General features: G+C 41.4%; 1 protein-coding gene across 1 annotated transcript in view; it reads right to left on the bottom strand.

Moving 5' to 3' along the window:
• The window catches only part of SPEN (spen family transcriptional repressor), a 50,746-nt gene that overhangs the window by 15,077 nt on the left and 11,933 nt on the right, over positions 1 to 23,736 (bottom strand). Inside the window, exons 4-10 of the mRNA XM_026862917.1 lie at positions 8,720 to 8,880; positions 7,329 to 7,529; positions 6,335 to 6,486; positions 3,912 to 4,037; positions 3,223 to 3,336; positions 1,908 to 2,021; positions 142 to 242 (exon numbers count right to left, since the gene is read on the bottom strand). Coding sequence (XP_026718718.1) covers positions 142 to 242; positions 1,908 to 2,021; positions 3,223 to 3,336; positions 3,912 to 4,037; positions 6,335 to 6,486; positions 7,329 to 7,529; positions 8,720 to 8,880 — 969 coding nt within the window. The remainder of the gene's footprint in view (positions 1 to 141; positions 243 to 1,907; positions 2,022 to 3,222; positions 3,337 to 3,911; positions 4,038 to 6,334; positions 6,487 to 7,328; positions 7,530 to 8,719; positions 8,881 to 23,736) is intronic.

Raw genomic sequence — 23,736 nt, 5'->3', positions numbered from 1 at the left:
AATAAATCTTTAAATAGAAGGCTTAAGTTGAGAGGAACAAAACTAAGTGTTTGTTTAGTAATTTAGGCCTGAAGGAAGTTTAATTGCACTTAAAACAGCACTGAGAAAACAAAAGACTGTAATAAAGATATTGACACATGCCTTCTTTCTGCCAGCATTTCATAAAAGTCTCTGATATCTTGACCCGTTTTCTCCATGGAATGATAAAATGCCAACTGACTTTCTCGATTTGCGAAGTCCACCTGAAAAATAAAGCATAAATCATCTTCAGTGAGAGAAACAGCCCATTTTGACAACATTTCACTGTCTGCTGCAGTCTGAAGACGGGAGCAGAACTGAAACTGGGGATGATACTATTTAACAAAAAAATGTCAAATGGTTCTCAGGACTGGCCCTACACTCTCCAGGAATAAAGACCTTTCTCTCTCAACTTGGTGTAGCTACGAGGAGCTATGTAACTACCTCCTCGTTGAGTTATGTTGTTGTAGCTGCCAGACCAGAGGCTTCTGTTCACTAAACCAGCAGGAAAAATACACATTATTATCGTGCTACTGACGTTTTTAATACTATGACTTCAATTACAGTTCCAAAGTCCCTTTTATGTCAACGCAGTGCTACAGCAGGTCAGTATTATTAATCTATCTCAGACTCCACGCTATTTGCCCGGGGTCATACAGCAAGGGACAGGAAAGGAACCAAGCCTCCTGAATTGCAGCTCCTATTTTAGCCACTCAAAGAGTGGATGTTTTTCTAGCCAACGGTGACACTATCAAGAAGTTAATGGCAAGAGCTGATGCAAAAAATTGAGGATTAGAATGGATTCAACTACATAATGCAATTCACATAATGCGACATTTTTAACATTCTAGTTCCTTTTTTTTTTTTTTTTTTTTTTTTTAAATCAGCGTAGACATTTGTATAAACACAGCAGTGGAGCACAGACATACATGCACCAAGGGTGTTGCTTGTTCCAAAGTCACTAAGTAGCAAGACCACAAGACACAAACTTTTAAATGACCACATGTTTTACTGCATATAAGACTAGTTATATTCAACCACCACACTTAGAAACTGCAGTAGATCCAACTCCTAACCCCAACAGGTGTGAAGTTGCTAGGTTAATAACACACACCAGATGAGAGATCATGCTTGGAATCATTATCCACTCTTTAGGAGAGAAGAAAGGAGGAGGAGGAAGATAATTCAGAGGGTTGGCTGACACCTTATGTCCCCAATTAGTGGAACTGATGGGACAGTCGTAACAGGTATTACCACATTCACCCAAATCCAAGACATCCCCATAAATGTTAAGTGTTGCTCCAGGAAAAAGTATTTTCTCTCTATTTTTTAAAGTTTTTTAATTTAGTTTTTTAAAATCTGTTTACAAGGAAGGAGCTGTCACTGCAAGAGCAGACTGCATGCTCAGGTTGCCACAGCCCACAACTATGGTGTGTGAGCCAGCGCAGATTGCCTCAGCCAGGTCAGGAGCCCGGACATCAGCAGGGAGCAGCTGAAACGCAGCGATGTGTTATCCCGGAGGAACTCACACCCCTCAGATTTCACTTTTTTAACATGAAAACGGACAGAAGTTTGCCTTGGATTCAGGTAAATGAGGCAGTAACATGGACACCAACACTCAGAAGCTTAGAGAGACAAGTTCAGTGAAACAAACGGCAGAATACTGGAAAAGGCTTTATAAGTAACAGTTCAAGATACCCTAACATCTTGATAAGCCGAGTATATAAAAAAAAAAATAGTTTAAGCCTTTGGTGTCTGGGACATACGTGTCCCACTAAGTATTCCTTTTGTCTGGCAGCCTGCAAATGCCAGCATTTAAGGGGTAAGGCCTAAATACAATTTGTTTCTCTTTTTTTTGTTTGTTTTGTTTTGGAGGTCATTCTGCACACCTTAATTTTATTCCCACCGATTTTCCTCCCCTTGGTCTCTTTTACAGCTGCTTGTGCATATTCAATCTCATTGTAGAGAACCAGGGCCATGCCTTTTAAGCGGTCAAACACCACCTGTAAAAAACAAAAAAACAAAACAAAAACCAAATAAGAGCCTCATCCACAGGACTTAATGTCAGTCCCAACAAAATCCTAAGTCATGAGGATACCAGTAAGGAAATAATTTTTAGCAAGATAAATTTCCAGGCTTTTCTGATGAGACGTATTGTAATGAAGAGACAATAAAAGGACACGGGACTGCTTTGAATTGTGGATATTGTGGCTTGAGGTATATTATGCCTTTATTTTGTTTTTCTGTATTTTACTTTTAATTTTTTTCTTTGGTGACTGAGTTTTGTAGTTTCTCTTTACTTTTAGTTTTTTTGAAAAATTTCCAATGTGTTTTAGGGGGGAAAAAAGGTAAAGGGAACATTTAATCCCAAATGGATATAGGTTTTGTTATCACAGTCTGCAGTACCACTTGTCAGTTGCTGAACACCCAATTTTCAAATATTAGCTTCCTTTAGCAACGTTCATTTACTATTCAAGCAACAACAGCTACAATTAAGAATGTCAAAGCTGCAACACAAACCCACAAAAATCCTTTAAGGAGGCAAGACCCTGATCCTGTGAAGATTTACACACGTTGCTTAACTTTGAGCACATCAATGTCCAACAGAAAACAGGGGACAATTCACATGCTTAAGTTTAAGCACGTGCACAAATCACTAGCACTGACCCACAGCGGGGCAGGTAATGCCCTCCCACTGTGTGACATGGGTATGTGGCACCATCACTGACTTTCTCTCTTCTTTCACATACTTTTGTCAGTGTGACTATCCTAGCTGATTTTAAAAAGTAATTTTTTAGCCTGATTTAAAAAAAAAAAAAAAAAGAGTTATATCTAATTATGTAATTAGCATGCATGAGTGTAACTACATAATTAGACTGCTGTTCCTCCAGTGTTAGCCTTCTAAAGAAATTTTGCTGGGGAGAGACTGTACTGCACAAGAGCAACAAATGGTTTCCAATACTCATTATCTCGGCTCATACAAAATACTTTTTTTGTTTTTTCCCCAAAAACATCAGAAACAACTGCTCTACATATCAGATCAACAGGATGCAAAGCTACAGAGCCCTGCTTGCCAGATTACACCCCAGAGAGGATTTCTCTACCTAAGCTATAAAGCCCTGGACAGTTGGGGTTGAAAGGACAGGATGGGAAGAAAGGAAGACAGTAACAACTTCAAACCACACACCAAAGCCTCCCACCTACCTTTACCACAGGCCCGTATCGGCAGAAATGTCGAGTTAAATACTGATCCGTAACGTTTGTAGAAAGCCCATCTAACCACACGCAGTTTGTAGGCATGCTCTTTCCAAAACCCAGCTGAACACAAAAGGGCAAAACTTCAATCAGTACAATTCACAAGCATTGAACTAACAGAGCACGCCTAATTACAGAGTTATTGGAAGAAAGCTAGTCATTTGTACAGATTTTCTAAAATTAGCATCTTGCACAGGTGCAAGCAAGACAAAAATCAAATATCAATTAATGAAAATAATTCTGCATGCTTAAACAAATACAGTGTTTGACAACATTTGTTTTTTCTACAATTTGAATGCATCTTGAAAGTGACAGGTTGACAGCTCTGGGGACTGACAGCCTCTGTTCATCATCGGTACCGGTATGGCTTCCCAGCACAGCCTCGCCAGAGACAGACCTCCAGGGCCAGGGAATGTCAGTCTCCAAGGCTACTCAATCCTGGGGCTCCGTGCTGAGACAGCCAACAAAAATGCAGGTTAATCCCAATTATGGTGGTGGTTGAAAGCATCACGTTCTCATCTGTCCTACGCATTAAAAACCATCGTACTTCCATAAACTATGCTGCTGCAAGATATCCCATGATGCTGTAAATGAAAGTAACATGAAGAAGGATACAGCCCATGGGAGGATTTCTTTACCTTGAGCCGGTTATTTCCAAGATATTCCCCATCCATCTTCTTAATTGCTTTACACACACTTGCAATATCACAGTACTGCAGGAATGCATACTGAGGAACACCGTTCACTTTCTTAATGTCGATATCCTGGGGAAAAACACAGAACAGAACAATCGACAGTCAGCAACAGGCTAAAAAGGGTATTATTCAGCAGTGTCAGTTAGATCTAAGTGACATTTTTTTGAGACACACACATGGCACAGCAAGCACTCTTTAATTAATATTTTCTTCAGAGAGAGGATTTAAACAATAGTAGACTGCTAAAAACTTCACTGTTCTGCTGTACCTCACTCAATGGTGGAACCAAAACCTTACTGACACAGGGGAAAGCTCTTTGTAATGCAGATTTAAAATTCCAACACTGCAGAATTAAGTCTGACCTGATCAACAAACAGTAGCTTTAGTTTGTTAATATTATGTCAAGCAGAAACAGCTCAGAATCAAAGAAATACAGATTAATTTTCGCTCGCAAAGGCTCAAGAGAAAACAACATGCTCCAATTCTCATTTCTGAGCCAAGAGGCAAGCGGGGTTTCTTTTCCAAATAAACATGATCCATCCTGTTCCTAGAAACAGAAAGTGATGCTGGACTCTTCTCTTGAACCAACTTGGCGCTGATATGGCAAAGGCAAAAAAGATCCTTAACTTCTAAGCCAAGCCAACACAGGCCCATTCAGAAGTGCAGTCACAAGAAAGATATGAAAGCCTAATAAAGGTTGATTTTAATCAATTTTAAAAAACCCAGCAAGCTTGGAGTTGACACTTGGTTAACATTCAAGCTCAGCACTAGTACTGGCAAATGTACCGAAAGTCGCTGAACAAACTCATGATATTATGATTCATTCCGAGCTGAAAATAGAAAGGTGGAGTGTTTCGTTTTATTTGTTTAAATAGCACAAGCTTCCTTTGTGAGCTACATGCCAACACTAGCACACAAATTTAAGCACAAACATTCCAACATCCAGGACAGACTAATTTCATGGTTAATAAATTTAGGGACAAGGCAGCAGTTTGATACGGTCTCACCCAAGAGCTCTTTATCTGGGAAAACAGAAGTAAACAGGGAGATTTACACAACTGTTAGACTACTACAGCCCTGGCCTAATGATTTAAGTGGAATACTAATAGAGGAGTACATTTCCAAGAGTCTGAAGTAGCACTATTGCAACCGTGGCAAATTATACCTGACCACTCACCCTGGGCAAGCAATTCTTTCTGACAGGCAAATAAAATACCATTACTTTGCTCGTTATCCACCGGAAAGGTTATAAAGTGGGTCCCTTTTCCACCTGAGCTTGTAAGTTTTCATGAAAACTGTACAAGGCAGCACTGCTGCTAAATTCTGACCGATTAATAATGTTGACAGGACAGCACTATTTCACAGCAAAGCCAATTTACAAGACAGTGCACTACGGCTGATAAACATCTTTATCAGGACAGCTCTGCTGGTATAACATTAGAAAAGGGTTTAAGCCGCAGACACTGCATGAATTCATAAATCAGTGTTGATGTCAAGGATACAGCGGAGGCTGGATGCACAAGAGCTGCCAGACATCATAAAATGTAAATTTTATATTTGTCCACATCATATATGGAAGCACGCCTCCCCTTCTTTTTGAGGGGAAGTACGTATGGGGTTCCTGGTATGTGTGACTGATACCTCAACGGTTACAAAAATATTTCAGAGCAGAACAAATAAGGCACAGCATGTTGATGAGCAGCCACAGCTACCAGTGAGTACATAAAGTATCTGTGCTGAAGTCCAAATTCAATTATTTAAACTGACTGTGGATAGTTACTTTACTTTTCTGGAAGGTTTCTCTTAAATGCAATATTGCATGAGAGAGGAGAGGGGGATGACTGCTGCTCTGTCTCGTTCAGATGTGCCTGCTCAGCTGAAAACCCAAATCCCACGTGTCATCACTAATCCATCTGCTCCAGGCCTCTTCTGCCCTATTGTCAGGGCACAGACTGCCACAGCTGATGGCTACTTCCACATGCAGCAACTAAAACCTTTGTTTCAGAGATCAACAGGAAACTGAGACTTCACAGAGTTGTACCGATTCCGCATGAAGATAAGACCAGGCATATTTACATCCCAACGACCTAGTAAGGCTCTTAGGCTCCAGGCTAGCAAAAGACACATTCCTGGTAAATGCTCTTAGGGCTGTTTCTACTGCTAGGTTATCTACCCATGTGCTAAGATTTCACTCTGAACACAAAGAAAAGCTTTCAGATATATTCTATCAAGACGAACGACTCAGATTATTAAACACTGAATTATCTGGCATCAACATTACAATTTACCACTATTCATAGCATTTTACAGGTCTGTACAGAAAGAACAAGCAACGACACCCTACACAGTACAGGGAATTCACATACCACTATTCCACCAAAGCGCTGAAAGATGTTCCGAAGGTCATGGTAGGTGGTTGTTTTCTCCAGGTTGCCGATGAAGAGAGTTCTTGTTGCTTTTGGGTGAAACTCATCTATCCTTTCATCCAAAGGACGAAATTCATTCTCACTTTCTGTTTCTAGAAGCAAATGAGAGCAAGAAATTTGTAATGCACCGAGGTGTTTTTCATGTGGGTTCAGTTCACGTTGATTTGTTTGTTCAAGTCTACTTCCTGACGAGCAGATATGATCTGAATGAGAGTAACCGATGTCTCTGACAAAAATACGCAGTACTGCACTTGTGAATTCTGCTATTTACATGGAATTTGAAACCACTGGGTGAGTGCTAAGGAATTTGAGCATCCTCAGGTGAAAGGTGGCTGCATTCTCTAACTGCTTCTCTAGAAATTTACCCTTTTAATAAGTATTAATGCTTGAATGCATGAATTTGAATAAGGTTTCACTGTACGGGGGTGGGGGAACAGTAAGTGAAAGAAGTTTGTTTTCACAAATCCACTTTTAAACAAGCAACTGAAGTACAGACTAATGACCATGTGTTCATTTTCACCGGTCGGTCACCTGGGCTATGCTGCCTTAGCCTCAAAAATGCAGACATCGTTAGCTGTTTTAATTAAAAGCAGAGAAAAGCAGCCTGTGAGGATCAGTGCTGTGCTTATACTACCCACTGGCTTCTGCTCCACTGAGACATGGAAGATGAGATTGTTTCTTCCAGCAGCCAGCAATCCCACTGTTTGAGAGGATGGCAGGTTTCCTTCTCTGAGGTTTCAGACTGGAACTCTCTCCCTGCTTGACCTAAGAGCATCCACTCTTCTTGCTCTGAAATTTATCCTGGCATTTTTCCCAGTTTCTTTAAATTAGGCTTCTGCAGAAAGGCAGTTTTAACATTTCTTACTCCTATGCTGCCTCTTTACAACAGCCCAGAGGGGTCACGTGTCCAGTGTGAGAAGTGTGTGGGCCTTACCTGGTCCTATCCAGGCCGTGACTTCAATCTGCATGCCAAAGAAAAGTTTTCCTTTCGAGGCATTTAGTGCTTTTTCCTGGTCTTCCTGCTGTCGGAAGAACACCAGTCCATACCGTTCCTCAGAAGCCCCATGAATCTGCACCGACGTCACCTTTCCGTACTTCTTGAATTCGTGGAAAAGTCCATCTTTAAGGCTTGTATCTAAACCAACAAATAAACATCAGTACTATAGAAACATGCATGTTACCAATTTAACAGCACCATAAAAGACCCGAAGAAATCTGATCTTCCTTCAGAAACGTGACTTCTCCCAGTTTAACCTGAATCTCAGTGTTCACAGAAGTGCTTTTTTAATTCTGGATGTTAATTCTGCCAATGCCAAAAGCTTCGATTTTTAAACCCAAGAAACTACACACACGTGGTTTTACATTGCTAAAGCTGGCAGTGTATGGTTATTACTTCTAAGAGACATCCCATTCAAAATGAAGAAGAAACAGACAGTGTTATTTCATTAATAATACCACTGCGTAGAGCAGTTTTCCAAAGCTGGGATGAGGCACCTGGAATGGAGATCGAAGTTACAGAGCACTCAGTTCAGTCAATTTGGAAAGATAACTAAGTAGATTCATCAGATTTTGTAAAATCTGACTCACTACCACACCATCTGCTTGGGATCTGTGGGGTATTTACCTCAGTGTCACGTCACTTCAAAAAATATTACAGAAATAAAATCAATAGAAAGCATATTAACAGTGTGAGGTATGCTGCTCACAAAGTTAAGACATATTAGTTTAATTCAGCCAGTGCCTTTGTATCCACGAATTATGTTACAATTGGTTTACAAATGATCCCATGCTGGTTTTTTCTATGGGATCTCTCCCGCATTCAGCACAGGGAACAGAGAGTGATCACGTGCACTCCTCAGTGAGTGGTTTCTTGCATTATTTACCATGCAATATTCAATGTCATTACTAATATGCTCATGGGTGTTTTACAGCACTCAACACTGCAACAGAAAACCCTGAAGTTTTTGTATTAAAAAAGAAACTGAAGCAGGGCGAGAATAAATGGTCCAAGTGAAAAATTTGAGATGCCTCAGGTTTTTCCCCGGGGAAATCCACGTTACTGTTTCAAAGCACCAGCTCCAGTAGCTCTAAGTGCTCAAGCCCAGGGACTCAAGCTCGGGACCTGCAGGATTCCTCACAGATGGTCACTAATTAAGCAATTTTTCCACTGTCACACAAGAACTGAGGCAGAAGCAGAGAGAGAATCCCGTTCTCAGAGGCAGCACATGGCTGCTATGTCAAAGACACGATTGAGGTTATTTAACCAGTCCCTAGCCTGCTTCCTATTCCTTTTTTTCCCTATTTCACTTTCCAAAGTGAATTTACCTGTTGAGCGCACTGGAAGATTTTGAACCTTGATCCCAAAACTTTTCCGGGGTTCATCTTTCTCCAGAGATGGAAGCAGCTGGGACGCAGGCGCTGGGACAGCTGTCGACTGAACTGACCGTGCTGGGGACTCGTCGCTTGAGCTGCTGCTGGAGTCACTGCTATGAAGAGCAGAAGGAAAGGACAGATGAGCGCATGGCGACGGCAAAGCGACCAGAGGGCACAGGTATTTTATTTAAAAAAGCAAAATGTTGGGAGTTTTTGCTCATCTACAGACCTCCCTCTCCCCTCTGCCCGATGCAGAAAAACCTGTTTCTGTAACACAGTCCAGTTATACACAGGAATTTAGAGTCATTCTACAAATATTCTCCTGCAAAGCCCTCAGAGGAGACAGTCACGGAAACGGAATATGGGTAAAATGTCAGATAGATCCTGTTACGCGCTGTGACAATGGCGGAGATTTAATTAAGCGTAATGCAATGTTGTATCAGCTCAGGAGCTGTGTGGGAAGACTGGAGAAATACAGAGAGGCCATACAGGTCTGCCAAGGCCTAAGAATCCCTACCAGCACTCTCACGTACAAAAAAAGAATTATCATGCTCTCGGGCATCGCCGTCAATCCGAGAGCTGGCCCTACATTTCTCCTTTTTGTCTCTTGCATATCTTAAAAAAAAGATCTGTACCTCTGATGATTCAAAAATTTCTTGTGAAGATATCATGGCAAGTATTTTGGTCAATAACCTGAGCAGATGTGTATGAACTAGCAAATGCTATTTGCAGGCTCAGCCTCAACAGCCAACTTCCGGGTACGAGGAATTCAGACCCAAGAACATCTTCTATAAACAATAATTATGGTAGAACAGGATTTGCATATTAGATCATACAGGGAGTCAATCTAGTCCACCAACTCTTGACGGTGCAGATTGTTAGATGCTTCACAGGAGAGTAAGAAATACAGAGAATAATGTTATTAAAGCTTGCCCAGTGGGGACACGTCATCTTCTTCAGTGGCTGATTTCTTCCCCGAGGCATGAGGGCTTATAACATCGCTAAAAATAATTTTGTCTGACATAACCCTGGAGACTCTCATTCTCCATTACACGAGCAGCCTTCTAAAAAATTCTGTTGGAATTTTAACTCTGAGGCTGGAGGGGGGAGATCTGCCATGTACAAAAATAATCCTGTCAAGATTTAAATTTGCTGCTTTCGATTGAATTTTTATGTTCTTCTCCACATCATATCCATCATACCAGAAGAACAACAAGCAACGTGGGTTTTTTTCTTACCTTAAATTATTTCATAGGCTTCTTATATTCCCTCTTTACATTAAACCATTTAATATTTTTGCTAGTCTTTTCTCAGGGAAACCATTTCAGGCTTCTAATCATTTTCATGATTTGATTTTGTGACCTCTTCTACTACACTCTTTTGTGGGTGTGCAGTTTATGTAACGCCAGGGTAACAGTGCCAGAGTCATTTTTCTTAAAACATTCAAAAAAACCGTTTTTTTTTTTCCTGAACATGGTGTAACAAGAGCTGTGGCACATTACCAAAAGCCCCTGGGCTCTGTCCCCATTATATATGGAGGCACAGAAGAGACAATCTCTGTCCCCAAATGCCTACAAACAATTGAAGGATATAAAAGCACGCCAGACCAAAACAAAACCAAACAAAAAGGTCAAAAACACAGAAGTAATAATAAACATGAGAAACTCTCCTCCCAGTCTCACCCTCTCATTACAACCCTCTCATCCAGTCGACATGGAGCCGCTTCACACATTGGTGCCTTTCCCACACTTTCTCCTCCTACTCCTCCATCCCCAGAGGAGGAAGTTCAGTGTCGCTTTGGGAGAGGAGAAAATAAAGCCATGCCAGAAAAGGAGTGAAAAACTGAGCCCTTCCTCCTGCCCTCCTCTTCCAAGGCTGGCTGTGCTATACGCTCGCCAAGGGGCAGCTGCCCTGTGCCACCCAACCTGTTATTTCATGTACAGTAACGTTTCCCCTTCCAATCTACAGTCCCCTGTGTTTCTCAGCTCCTACCACCAAGATGCCTGTTCAGAGCCTCATTTTTTCTTCCAAATTTGTAAAGTGCCTTTCTTTTTGCCTCACCTGCACTTGTGCAACCTGCTTTCATGCTCCCTTCATTAATAAACTAGTTCATTGCTGAAAGCGAAGCACGCTGCAGTTCACTCTTCATCTTTTGCCCATTTATCCCATTCCCTCTGCCTCCGACCTTCCTGCTAACTCTGTCAATGCTGGATCACCTCAAGTCCTCATTACACTGAAGTTCTTCTCTACAGCATTTTGGGAAAAGGAGGACAAACCTAGCCCCACATGAACAGGCCTTCAGGAGTCTCAAGGGGTAACATCAGCAATCACCTACTACTATGAAAGAAATCAGCAAATAATAAAGAAACTTAGTTTAATACACAAATATAGTCAGAGTATGTGTGTGGGGAGAATCTGAAAATAATTCCCAAGCTAAGAGCAGTACTGCGTGGTTTACCATTCCCCTGGGAAAGGCTAAAATAAGATTTTAGGGCTGCAGCAAGCCTCTGCCCTGTACATAATTTTACTTTCCCTTCTCATGTCTTGATGCTTGGTATTATGATAACCTATATGCTTTCTAAAGCATCTTAAATATTCTACTTTGTTAAGATTCTATCTTTTAAGTGAGAAGCAGCATTGAACTTCTATTTAAGCAGTGCTTTAAAATGGAAACAGGCTATTTTTAGTGCTTTTTTTTTTTTTTTTAAAATGAGGATGTTTAAAATATGGAGCATACTGTTAAAATCACAGCATTCCACTGGGGAAAAAAAGATAATCTCGGGGTAATACTGTAAGACATACAAGCAATGAAACAGCAGTCTAACAGGGTGATAAATTCTACGACAAGGGTTTGAATTCCGTGCAACTTTGGGAAACAAAGATCATGCTGACAATTGCCACTTCCCCAGGGAGTTTTAGGAATATATGTCCCTAAGCAAATCAAGACTTTCTGAGAACATTCCAGGGAAAAAAAACAAGGAAAAAAAAAAAAAAGTATTTCCTGACTCTGTTTTTAGAAAGGGGAAAAAATGGTAGCAAGAACAATTCTCCTTTCTTTAGGGAAAGCCTCGTCACTTTTCCAACTGAAGAAATGTGGATATAATAATTCAAAAGTAAGTCAAAGGTTTTATGTTCAGTGAATAGGAGAATGATGGAAGAGTTAATTATAGCTGCTGTGTCATCCAGTTACAGCACACAGCAGAATCAAAATAAAGCATTTGACAGTGAATTATATGTAGTCTCAAGCAGAAAAACAGAACTCCCTTTCAATTACTCTGGCTTTAAAAATATAGGAAACTAAAGCATGTAAACTGCACAAGGGTATGTTCCCAGAATATTAAAATGAGAATACAGCTTTCCTTTTCCCTGTGAGTAATTTTGAAAACAACTGTCCTTTGCCAACTTGCAGAAAATACGTTATTAAAAATTCTTTGAGTGAAAAGTTAGCTCAAAAGGCTTTTAGAAAAACAAGCTAGGGAAAGTCTAACATGTGAATATAACAGGTTAAAACAAGAGCTCTGATAACCTCCTTCTTGAAAGTATTTCAAGTAATCAATAGGTCTTGGAGCAGGCCAAAAACAGCATAAAGAAAATGGCTTTGTAACTTAATTTCGCACTTCCACTAACAGTATTAAGCCCACGATGATTTTTTCCAGAAGCAGAGCCTGCTCTGGCACACAGCCCTTTCCCTACACGGGAAAACCTGCTCTTCAACATCCATGTAAACTCAGCGGAGCAGAATGCCAGCACACAGAAAAACTAATCTCCTGAGCTGTCACAACACACGCGTTGCACAGAGAGGGAGCCTGTGCTGGGAATTTGCTTTTTTAAACATCTTGGGCTTACAGCTTCAGTTGCCTCTTTGGTGGTTTGCAGACTTTTTCTGGTGACGTCTGCTCATTTATGAAGAACTTGAGCAGTTAACCAGGACAGATTTCAGATGTTCTTTTGTCCAGTCCAGATAGCTTCTAAAATCAGTTTCATTCCAGCTTTTATCATGGCATCACAGCAATGTACAATAGAGATTTTTTGATTTTACTGTCAGCAAAATCAGATGGAAAGCCTGAGCTATAAAGGAGACTGTTCTTACTTTAATAACGAGGTGGACATGAAATCCTTCTCTTACACATGCGCTCTACTACAAGCATAGTTTACAAGCCCTATAAAAATATTAACCTGCTGCTTTCTAATTGTCTACAAGTATACAAGGATGAGTGTGTTCTTACTCATGGTATTTATCTATGTATCTCATTTTCTATTAATCTAGATAAAATCTGCTTGTAATACAGTCTAAGTTTTATCCATATTGGCTGAGTCCCAAAGACTCAACACGTAAGAATTTGGCAATGGGGTTCAGATCACAAAAATGAGCCCCAAATATGCCCAGTTTCAGCACGCTGCAGCTAATTTGGCACAGAGAATTTTCCTTTTCTAACTGCAAAGATGACATTTCAAATCCTGGTGTAGGCATCCTATATAACCAGTCCTCATTTCCACAGAAATACCTCATTTTCAAGTAATTGCATTTTGCAGTTCTAGTAACTAACTATGAAGTTACACTCCTTTATGTATGAAAAATGAAAGCACTTGAGTGAAGAATACAAAGCGAGCCGTTCTCTTTGTTCCCCAGCAAAAAGGAGATAAAAGAGAGACTCCAAACCAGTCGATGTAACAGGATACCTGCTGCTTTTCGTCAATGGCAGCTGCGCTGAATCAAGGGATCTCACAACCTGCCCTACCCTTTTGCAATTTTAAAATGTGGGACAATTGTCATTTCGGTGAATTGATTTGAGAATGGTGAGTCAGCTGCAAGGCTGGTGACTACCCTGGTTACGGCAAGCAGGAAACAGCACAGCCTTCGTGGAAAATAAAGCAGAAAGAAGCAGCATTAACAGACACTGCGGGCAATGTGCTGCCAAACTTCAGGTTTAAGAAACAGTAGAACAAAAACAGCCTCTGATTGTTGGAGCAAGTTAATAATCAAGCCACCTAAAACTGGTTGAAACCTTTTTCATTTTTCAAGGCAATACATGCCAAGTTTCAGCAGGGAAAAAAGCAAAAATGAGTAATTTTTTTTTAATAGTTGCCTTCAAAAAATGTTTAACTAGAACTGGTAAATGATCCAGGATTCCTTTTACAGAAATATGCAGAGTGATTAATTCTTTTCCTGCCAGAATTAACTGAAATCAGGAACTCTGCCTAGATCAGCTATGATTCAATACCCTGTCAAAATAATCTCCAAGTAAAGATTATCTCCTAGACAGATCTATTCAGGACAACCTCCTGCAGCACCAGTCCCAGCTGACGGCAGGTTATTCTCACGGCTGATGTCAGCAGTAGATTCCCAAGTCAGGTCAGGAAATCCAAAGTTAACGTACAGTCATCTCTGAACAGAAGCAACAGGAACCCTTTTTTTTTCCTCATCCCTCCCTTTCCAGATCCAAGTTAAGTCACTGTAGATGATCTCTATGAAAAAAGCACCAGCTGCAAAAGGCAGCTAGCAACAGCGCTGTATGCTCAGCTCTACCTAGAAGATACAAATCCTTGTGATACTTTATATATCAGCAACAGGCTTAGGAAACAAACTGCCAGTTAGATTTCTTGGACCTGGGAAAACAGCACCAGAAAATCGGTGAAAGTATCCAGAATGCACCAATGCATTGCTTGGAAAAAAAGAATTTAAAAGACCTGATTATTGCCACCCAACATCCAGCAAAAAAATATGACACTAACTGCTTAAAAAAGAAAACCCTTAAAAAATGCACCATATTCCATTCTAGCTATAGATTAAAGGATCTCTGCCCGTGAAACACTTGGACTGCTTTTCTGCATGAAAAATGATACATTGAAATAATATATGCACAGGTCTATTACAGGCTGCTATTTCTGCCCTACTACTAAATACTACATGAATCTAAAAAGGTATTTAACCAGAATTTCCTCCACTCTCTACACGTGTGCAGGTCAAAAATCACACATCAAATTACATGTATGCAAGTAACCACCCCTTCCCACAAAACTCAGAGAGCACCAGGTTATTCCAGCAATCTGAATGGCTGCTCTGCCACATTCAGGGAGGAATAACCACGATGAAAATTCAGGAGGTCTGGGCAGAGGGTTAGCATCTCTTTGTCGGGAGTTGATTCCAACGCTGATCTAAATATACAAGTGAGCAGAAGGTAGTTTTCTACACACAATGCATCCTGCATAATACCAGTCCACATCAGTGTTATTTGTAAGGAAAAAAAACCAATTTCTCACATCTGTGGAAATAAACACAGGGGCGGGTTTTTTCCTAGTTAAAAGGAGCTGTTGAACCTGAAGTTAAAGGTATCATAAAACTCAGTCAAACATCTAAAGTTTGTATGAAGAGATCAAGAGGTAACAAGTCGTTACCATATTCTGCAGACTGCAGGTGAGCAGCTGAAGGGGCTCAGCCCACAGGCGCTTACCACAAAGACCTTGAACCCTGCTCTTCCATTTCATAACAAGGCTTTACATTTTAAATCAGTATCTAGCAGATGCTGACTGCTTGGTGTGAAAGGGTGCAGAAAGCAAGCTGGGGAGCAGAGGGCTACACCTAATGTTCTCTTGCTGTAATTACCCTGTGCCCATCACCCAGGCCTCCAGTACCTCTGGAGCTCATGGTGAAAAGCACACCAGGATGCAACAGCATGACATTCTTGGCACCCTTTCAAGGCACTGAGAACTTGCCACCCAAGGAACATGTCACACACTGAAGTATTTAACAACACACTGCTATGATAAAACAATCCACTGCAGGGAAAAAAAAAAAAAAAGACACAACCTACTGCATGGAAGTGGAAACCAGTCACAAAAAGCACACAACAAATAAAAAAAAAGCATTTACTGCTCTGAAGAGTGGTCATGAAATATTGCAGACAAGTGTAATTAGGACACCCTCTTTCCCTTAACTTCTTCTGTTTTACCACGCCCAGAAAGGAGACTTAAATCTCCTGCTGAGCTGGAATCCTAAATCGAAAGAAATGACATGAAATGATGTTTAAAGGCCATGGGAAAGCAACACAACCATGACAACTCAATGTCTTTCAGCTGGCCAAATAACACGGGCTGTTTGCAGTATTTTTTTAGTCGTTGACTAGAAAGTTTTTTAAGATACAGTCTCGAGATAATATTTACTATACATTTAACCCACGTCCAGTGACTGGCTTATTAACATCACATTTAAATTTCTGTGACAGGCCACACTAATATCTTTACTTTAGTCATTTTTTCACGATGTCTGACACCTGATCTTTGATGAGAAACAGCAGGCTGAAATGAATCATGGAAAAGATGAAGACATTGTTCAGAAGGACAGAGGGCTACTCCCCGCCCCCAGAACCACCTTTCCTGGAGCCACCACATGCTCTGAGAGTTTCAAGACAACCGTGAGCTCCTTTTTAATTCTTCCCTGCAACTGAATAATCCATTACGATCACTAAAAATATGTATGTTTATATTAATCCCTGTCTGGCTGATGGAGACTGTGCCCAACGCAGAGTCAGTTGTTACCACCTTGCTTCTCAACCTACGTCTCTCTGTCCTCAGGCCTGAACTTCGTGCAGCCAAGAATAAAAAACACTAAGCTGGAAGAAAATAAAATGTCTTGGTTGCAAACACATCAGCCTATCTACATAGCAAACAGCTGACTCAGCAACCACAGCAGCTTACTACTGCTGGGAAGACGTTACTTAAGGCCCCTGCTCCCTGCGCTGGCTGTTAACTCAGCCATGGATGGGCTTGATGCTGAACCTGGGAGCAGCTGGAGTTGCCTGCCTCCCCAGCCACCACCTTTTCAGAACACGGATGCTCCCATGGAACGGTGGGACCGCTCACGCTCAGAAATGAAACTCTGGGAAGCCAGAGGAAATGCTTTCTCAGCAAACGACCACGGTGACGGAGCTCAGTGCTGGGAAAGATTAAAGTCATCAAGGCCTTGAGGGTGAAGTACAAAGCCAGCTCTTTGGCGTGGCTTTCCCACTATTAAACCTCCACCGATGCAAAGAGGGAAGAAAGACAGTGGGTGTGAGAATGCACAAGCCCAAAGAGCCTCTAGTTTTCAACATTACCTTCATCAAGGAAAGCCTTGGGTCAAGAAGCAGCCCCTCTGAGAAGACCGACTGCAGCCACCCCAAAATCCCACCTCCTCCGACCACATGGGGCTTCAGCCAAATTATTTCAAGCCCCGCCAGGGCTTTCCAGCAGAAGAGCTGCCACTCAAGGCTGCCAGCACCAATAAGGCTGCGATTGCAGTGGCTTTTAAAAGAAAATGGTGGGGCAGACTTCACCACTACGACGGAGGAATGGCTTGTTCAGTCTAGAAGAAAAATTGCTTTCAACCCTTTGGCCAAAATTAGCATAATACTGTTAAAGTAAACAGCTTTTTCCAGCTATCTGCAGACAATCTAAATTAGTATTTTGCAACTGTCACCTCACAGCATATGAAATCTTTAAAAAAAAAAAAAATCAAATCAAATCAGCTTAGTTCAAGAGGTAGGTATGTCTTAACATCCCTGCACTGCAGATGGAAAAATAAGTTAAGAAGAGGCCAAGGGCTTTGCCCAAGGTCATTCAATGAATCACTGAGGGAGCAGGCTGAGGAACTTGATATCCTGGCTCATGGGAGGCCAAATCTTTTCAAAATACCAGGAAAGTAACATTTAAAGGCAGTCTCCTAAACAACAACTGTACTGCTTTCATGAAGGGATCTACTATGCATCTTAATAAAAACAAACTAAAACCCTACTCCAAGTACTGTCTATAAGCCGGGAGAGTGAAATGCCATTTAAATACAATCACTACTGTGTCCAAGTATGCTACTACATGTTTACTTCAGGAGTAAAAAGCAACTTCTTTTGTCCTTAAAAGCACTGTCAAATGATTTCCTGGGAATAAACACTTCTTAATACAATTATAAAAGCATTCAGACTTAACTATACTGACATCATGTTGAGCACTGGACATTTTTCAGAAGAAAAGCCTTTTTCATACATAAGCTAAAACCAAAAAAGCACCAGCTCTGATTCATCCCCAGGTTATTTCAGTCTTGCAGAGGTATAAATGCTTTTTTAACATAAAGCTGCTGATAGAACACGGCAAACAGACCTGCAGAATTAATTCCGTCTTCATGTTTTAGAAAATCATCACACCTTGCCTTAAAAAAAACCAAGCTGGCACTGTTTTTATGCCCTACATCCCTGACAGCTCTCATTTGTCTGCCATCTGGCCCCACACGTGCCCCATCGACTCCACCCTTGGCTGCTCCTTACCTTCTGCTCCCCGCGGCCGCTCTCCCGCCTGTGTGGGCAGCAAGCCCCTAACCTTGTGCTCTGCCCTGCCAAAAGGTGGGTGAGATCATCACCTCCCTCTTCAAGGCACTGGTTTTTTTAGCGTTACACAAAATGCCATTTGTTGAAATTCTCAATTTGGAGCGGTTTTGAAATGGTGCATCCTCTCATAAACAAATAGAACTGTTCTTCGGATGGGAGTCGTGATGAAAGGCATGCCAAGATACAGAGCTGATAAACAATGCCTCTTAAGTAAAATTGGGAACATGCAATGCTTAATATAGAAATTCCATTTATGGCAGATAACACTGTGGAAGTTTAGTACTTCTAAAAATTGTCAAAAGGGCAAAATCTAAAGGAAAACGGACAGAGCGACTCTATATCTCCATCAGAAATAAGTACATTTATTAAGGGTGTTTTTCAAACAAAATTCCTATAGCCTTGCACCTTCTATTGCCTTTGAAAGAAACACCAAAGAGATGAAGGGAAGAATAATTTTGGAGGCTTTTTTAAATACCCTTTTTTATGCCAACTACAGCAACTGGAAGATTCACACAAGCACTTTGTCAAACTGGAACGGTAGCTGTTATTCTCACGTAAAGGACTACTTAAAATGGAAGGCCTGGGAAAAAAAATGTCATTTCTGTGATCTCAGGCAGCATACATTATAAAAGAGAAGACATTTGATGAGTTGTATGCTAAGGATTAATTTGCCATTTAAAAATGCAGAGAACAGATGGATCTCTTGGCTAGGACTATATTTGGGAATTACTTCATTTTCTGCCCACATGCAAATAAAAATACAACTAAAAGTAGAACTTTCTGTGCAATTTCACATGGGTAGAAAACACTTAAGTCATGAAATAAAATCAAAAAGACAATCTTTATATGAAACTACCAGGTAAAGTGCCACAGCCTAGTGAATGTACATCACGTTGGTGGCAAAAATGTGTTTTACACTTCTGAAGCAACTATACAGAGTATTCCAGCCTTAAAAATTAAAAAAAAAAACAAACACAAAAGCAGTATCATATGACAGAGTAGTCCTCATGTTCATCTCTTAAGAGTAACTTCTGAAAAGCACCCTTACTGTAATTTAATTTAGCAGTATTTGTTACCACTTAGTGATTAAACCTCCACGTGGTCAGAGGTCCAGGGACTCTCCTTCCCAAAAAATCTCGGGACAGTTCCATCACACTAAGGACCGTAAAGCAAGGGTGAGGACTCGGGTATTTGTGGGGAAAATGCAAAAGTAGGGAAAAAAGCACAAGAAAAATGCCTTATGTCCTCACAACTCCCCAGACTGACTTGCCTTTATATCCCTGGCCTCCATGCCACATGGCAGCAGCAGCACATAGTTACCAGGGCTGGGAAAGGAGGAGTAGCGTGAGGCAATTCAGCTGGTACGCTGGAGATTATAGGACAGCAGAAAAGTCCTCTGAGGAATTCCCACACACAAAGCCTACGTGCCCCACCTGCGTGCTTCCCTTATGGGATTTAGTGCTTACGGAGAGCAGACTCTAAAACCTCCAACCCATAGCAGTGCAGCGAGGCACAGCCTGTAAGCCACACATACAGTATTAATTAAGCATCTTTTCACACGTGATTTCTAGAAGTTACAGGGAAACTGCATATTAAAAAGTAAAACCAACATAAACTCCTTCTGAAATAACTTTTAGATAGCATCTATTTGTTTCTCCTCTAACAACACAACCAGCCATTCCTCATTTCCCTCCGCCTCAAAACAAACAAACAGAAAATTTACAAGCCAACATCTACCCAGCAAAGTCCCGACCAGGGCAGGAGGTCTTCAGTGTATTCCCAGACTCCAAAACAGGGATAAACACAGCCCCACACACGTTTAGAAAACCAAGAGGAACAGAAAATTTGTACTAACCCGATAGCTTCCTTTCTGTGACTATGCATCCTTCACAATCCAGACAACAGGACATACCAGGCAGTAAACAAACATTGAAGGGAGGGACTAACTTCAAAGCAACTGTGTAAATCTTACATAATTTGAGGGTTTGAGATCTTGCAGCAACCTCTTACCAAACGAGGTGTCAGATGATACAAGGAGGTCAAACCTGTAGCAGCCGGAATAAGTAGGGCACTTTGCATCTCTCCATCAGCCCAGCCCGGCACCATTTGTCCATGGGGACCTGGTGCTGTTCATTCTTGGGAATTCACTTTCAGGAGAACAGTGCCTTTCTTTCACATGTTATCGCACTCGAAAAGCTTTCTATGCTCAAACGGACGGAAGATAATAAAATTCATGAATGCTGTTGTTGCCAGGATCTGCTGGAGATGTGCCTTAATTATTCCCCTTTCTCAAATGTTTGATGAGGCTTTTGTATTTTTCCCCAGATATAAAAATGATGATTTCTGGGCAAATGTGGAAAATACAAAGCAACTGTGGAAGAAATGAAGTGATGGCCCTTAAAACCACTTCCCTCTTGTAGGAAGGATTCTCTAAAAGGTACTTTTGCTGCCATCCCAGATTTCTAGGTGTCTTCTAGCCAAAATCATTGCTTTGAGCTAAATAAAGCAACTGCACACTGAACCCTGAGTATTTTTCAAAGAAAAGTGTTTGAAAGCCTCCATGTCTCATTCCTCCGAACAGAAGAGAGCACTCGTGGCTGGAATGAGATGCAGTGTTTGTTTCTGAAACTCAGTGAGCATCAGGAAAGGAAAATAGCCCCTCTACCTTTGTCCCAGGATTCTTTCAAGAAGGACGGATTCGCAGAGAAGTCTGGTTTCTTAATGCCACGCACACCAAAAGTGCTATTTTTGTTCTTGTAGTAGGCACTTAATAATGCAAGGTTGTCATTAATACGGCCTCTACACAGTGCACATCTCCCTCTTCTTCCCTTTGGAAACTCAGCTTTTCCTTCCCTTAAAGATTCTGAAAAATGAGGACTACATCCTGGCACGTACAAATTGTTTCTCCTCTATACAACATCAAAGTCCTCACTTTGAGTCTGTGATTTTCCACTCGTAAACGTGCTGCATTCTGCTCTCTGAGCGGCATCACCAGCTGACCATAATGATCTGGAGAGGGATATCTAATCTCTCGCTAAGAAGCTTTCACGCTTAAAACCTTGATACCATCATTAGTGGTTTCGGCACTTGCAACTTCGCAGACGGACTACGCTTGATGTCTGGACTTTAAGGGCAAACCTAAGTGCATCAGTTACACAGTTAATTCAATGGGCAAAGATGAGGCATGATATTCTCTTTTTTTTTTTTTCCCCCGGTAAGGTTTGTTTACTGTTAATTCACATCCTTGTGGCCTTAGTTTAAGTACAGAATGTTCTACCTAAAGCTGGTTTTAAGGTGAATGCCCAGGTCTCACAAACACACTTTGGAGAGAGCTGTCCTCCCAGCCCTTAGGTTTTAAGGGGAAGGTTCTCCTCCCAAAGATATTACAGTACCCGCATCCACGCCTGTGGCAGAGCCAGAAACATCCTCTTTTAGGAAAAAAAAAAAAAGCCAAAACGCAGTATTTGCAAAAGTCTGACCTTTAAGATGTGAAGGGATGCTCCACCCACGCTTTAATGGAAACTGTATGACTGAACACAGGCGGCGGCTGGATTTTTCCTTTGATCATCGTAATGACTGGAATTTTTTCAGGAAGCACTCAATACAGCCTTCCTCTTTTACTATTCATCCCTCCACGTGAATATTCATTAGTAATTATTAAACTGTCTATTTTCCAAAGGTCTTTAGGACGGGAATCCTCTCTCCCACCTTTTGGTGCCTGTAATGTATGTGTCTCCATCTGAGCTGTCTAGACTCCCCTCATCATCAGTGCAGACAAGCAGGCACTTCTACACCATGATCCCTCTAATCTATTTTAGCCGTGATTCACATATGAGTTTTATTTCTCTTGAAGGGGAATCTGGACCATTCACGCAGAGAGAGGCACCCAGCACAGCCTATTGCACTACACTGTTTCCCTGTTTTGTTTGGCTTTTTCGGGGTTTGATTTTGCTCTGCTCTTTTGGCATAGAACAGAAGAGAACAGGAGGCAGATTTCTTCCTGCCTTCAGGATCCCTCAGACTAAGCCTGGCTTCAGAGAAGTAGCACAGGCAGCTTCAACTTCCCTGACCTCAGCTAATTCCTTCCCTCAGCCTACTCAAGATGATTAAGCAAAATACTGGGAAGGAAATCAAAGCCTTAGAAACTCCACTAGAAGTGACCATTTTGTCAACACACACGCGCACACAACCCCAAAGTCAAACTCAATCCACCAAAAACACCAGACCTTCCTCGGGCTGCAGCACGCACACAAGAAGAAAATCAATTTTTAGCAACTCCCGTGGGCTTAACAAACGGCCCAAACCCAGCAAAACTCAGGAGAACATCTCCCCTGACACTGGTGGGAGCAATACCTCCCATACAGCTCAGTTTTTTCCCATTGTTCCTAAAAAAGGTTAGGAAGAGCTGAAATTGCCAAATCTCACACCAGATACCGGCTCCCGCAGACCTGCAGCTGTCCACAGGTGACTTAGAAATGTTATTTTTAAAACATGCCAGGTCTTCCTCCTACAGCAGAGGATAAAGCAGGTTCACGCGAGGGTCTGGATTTAGCTGCCAGAAATTCTCAAATCTGATAGCAAAGACTCTGATCTAATTGCAAGCATCCTTTACAGCATTTTAAAAAAAAAAAAATCTCTTTAACAGAATGCAAAACAATAGTCATTTATCAGTATAGTTATAAATGTAACAAAACAGAGATACTTCTCCAGAACCCCCTTCCCTTTGCATCCATCCCCAACACAATGCATTTTTAAGACTCCCTTCCTGAAATCAATTTGGAAAAAGATGGCAATCTTTTTCTGCCTGCAGAGGCAAAGAAATCAAACACACTTGGAAAAAGCAGCAGCAGCAGTAGTAGTTAAGCTTTTGGGCCCCGCTACAGAAACAAAGACTGACAGACCAGATTTAGAGAAACACCTACTTCTGCAGATTTAGGAAGAGGCTTAATTGCTTTGTCATTTAGAGCCAGCAATTACCATTACTGGGAGTACTGCGGGGGACAGGGGGAGGGTTAATTGCCGCAAATTGTCCATGCTTTTTTGAGCAGTGCATGCAAAGAAAATTGTGTATAAAATTTTTAAAAAACCACAACACTTAATGATGTTTTAGAAGATTTTATTGTATATTCATCTAAGTGACGAGGGGTGGGTTCCTTCAGAGGGGCTAGCAATGCTGAAATCTCTATTTTTTCACACCTGTGTCCTACCTGCCTTCTACCATGGCAGTGATGGTGTTGAGATGTGGGGCAGGCTCCACAAAGTTTCCCCTTTCGGGGGATTTTTGGGGGTCATTTTTGGGGAAAGTGGTGCTAACTTCTAGAGTGGGCAGAGCAGCGGGTACTGAAGGCAGATTTCAAAATTAAAAAGTGACCTAAAACTCAAAGGTCGAGACGGAGAGCCCAGTGAGAGCTCCCTCAGACATTGCTTTTACACGGGCGCTGCTGCTTCACTGCATAACCGCGGCGCTTTCCTGCGCTGTGTGAGAAAAAATCTCCACGCAAGAGCGAAAGCCGTTCCAGCGCTAGGGTTTGGGGTTTTTTTCATTAAAAAAAAAAAAAAGGTTTTGTAGAAAGCTGAGGTATTTTTAACCGCCGGGTTTCCAGGGCGGCGGAGGGG

This window comes from Athene cunicularia (assembly GCF_003259725.1).
Source record: "Athene cunicularia isolate RWA chromosome 21 unlocalized genomic scaffold, athCun1 chr21_part1, whole genome shotgun sequence".
Classification (NCBI taxonomy): domain Eukaryota; kingdom Metazoa; phylum Chordata; class Aves; order Strigiformes; family Strigidae; genus Athene; species Athene cunicularia.
Note: the sequence above shows the minus strand (reverse complement) of the source record. Positions and strands in the feature narration are given on the sequence as shown.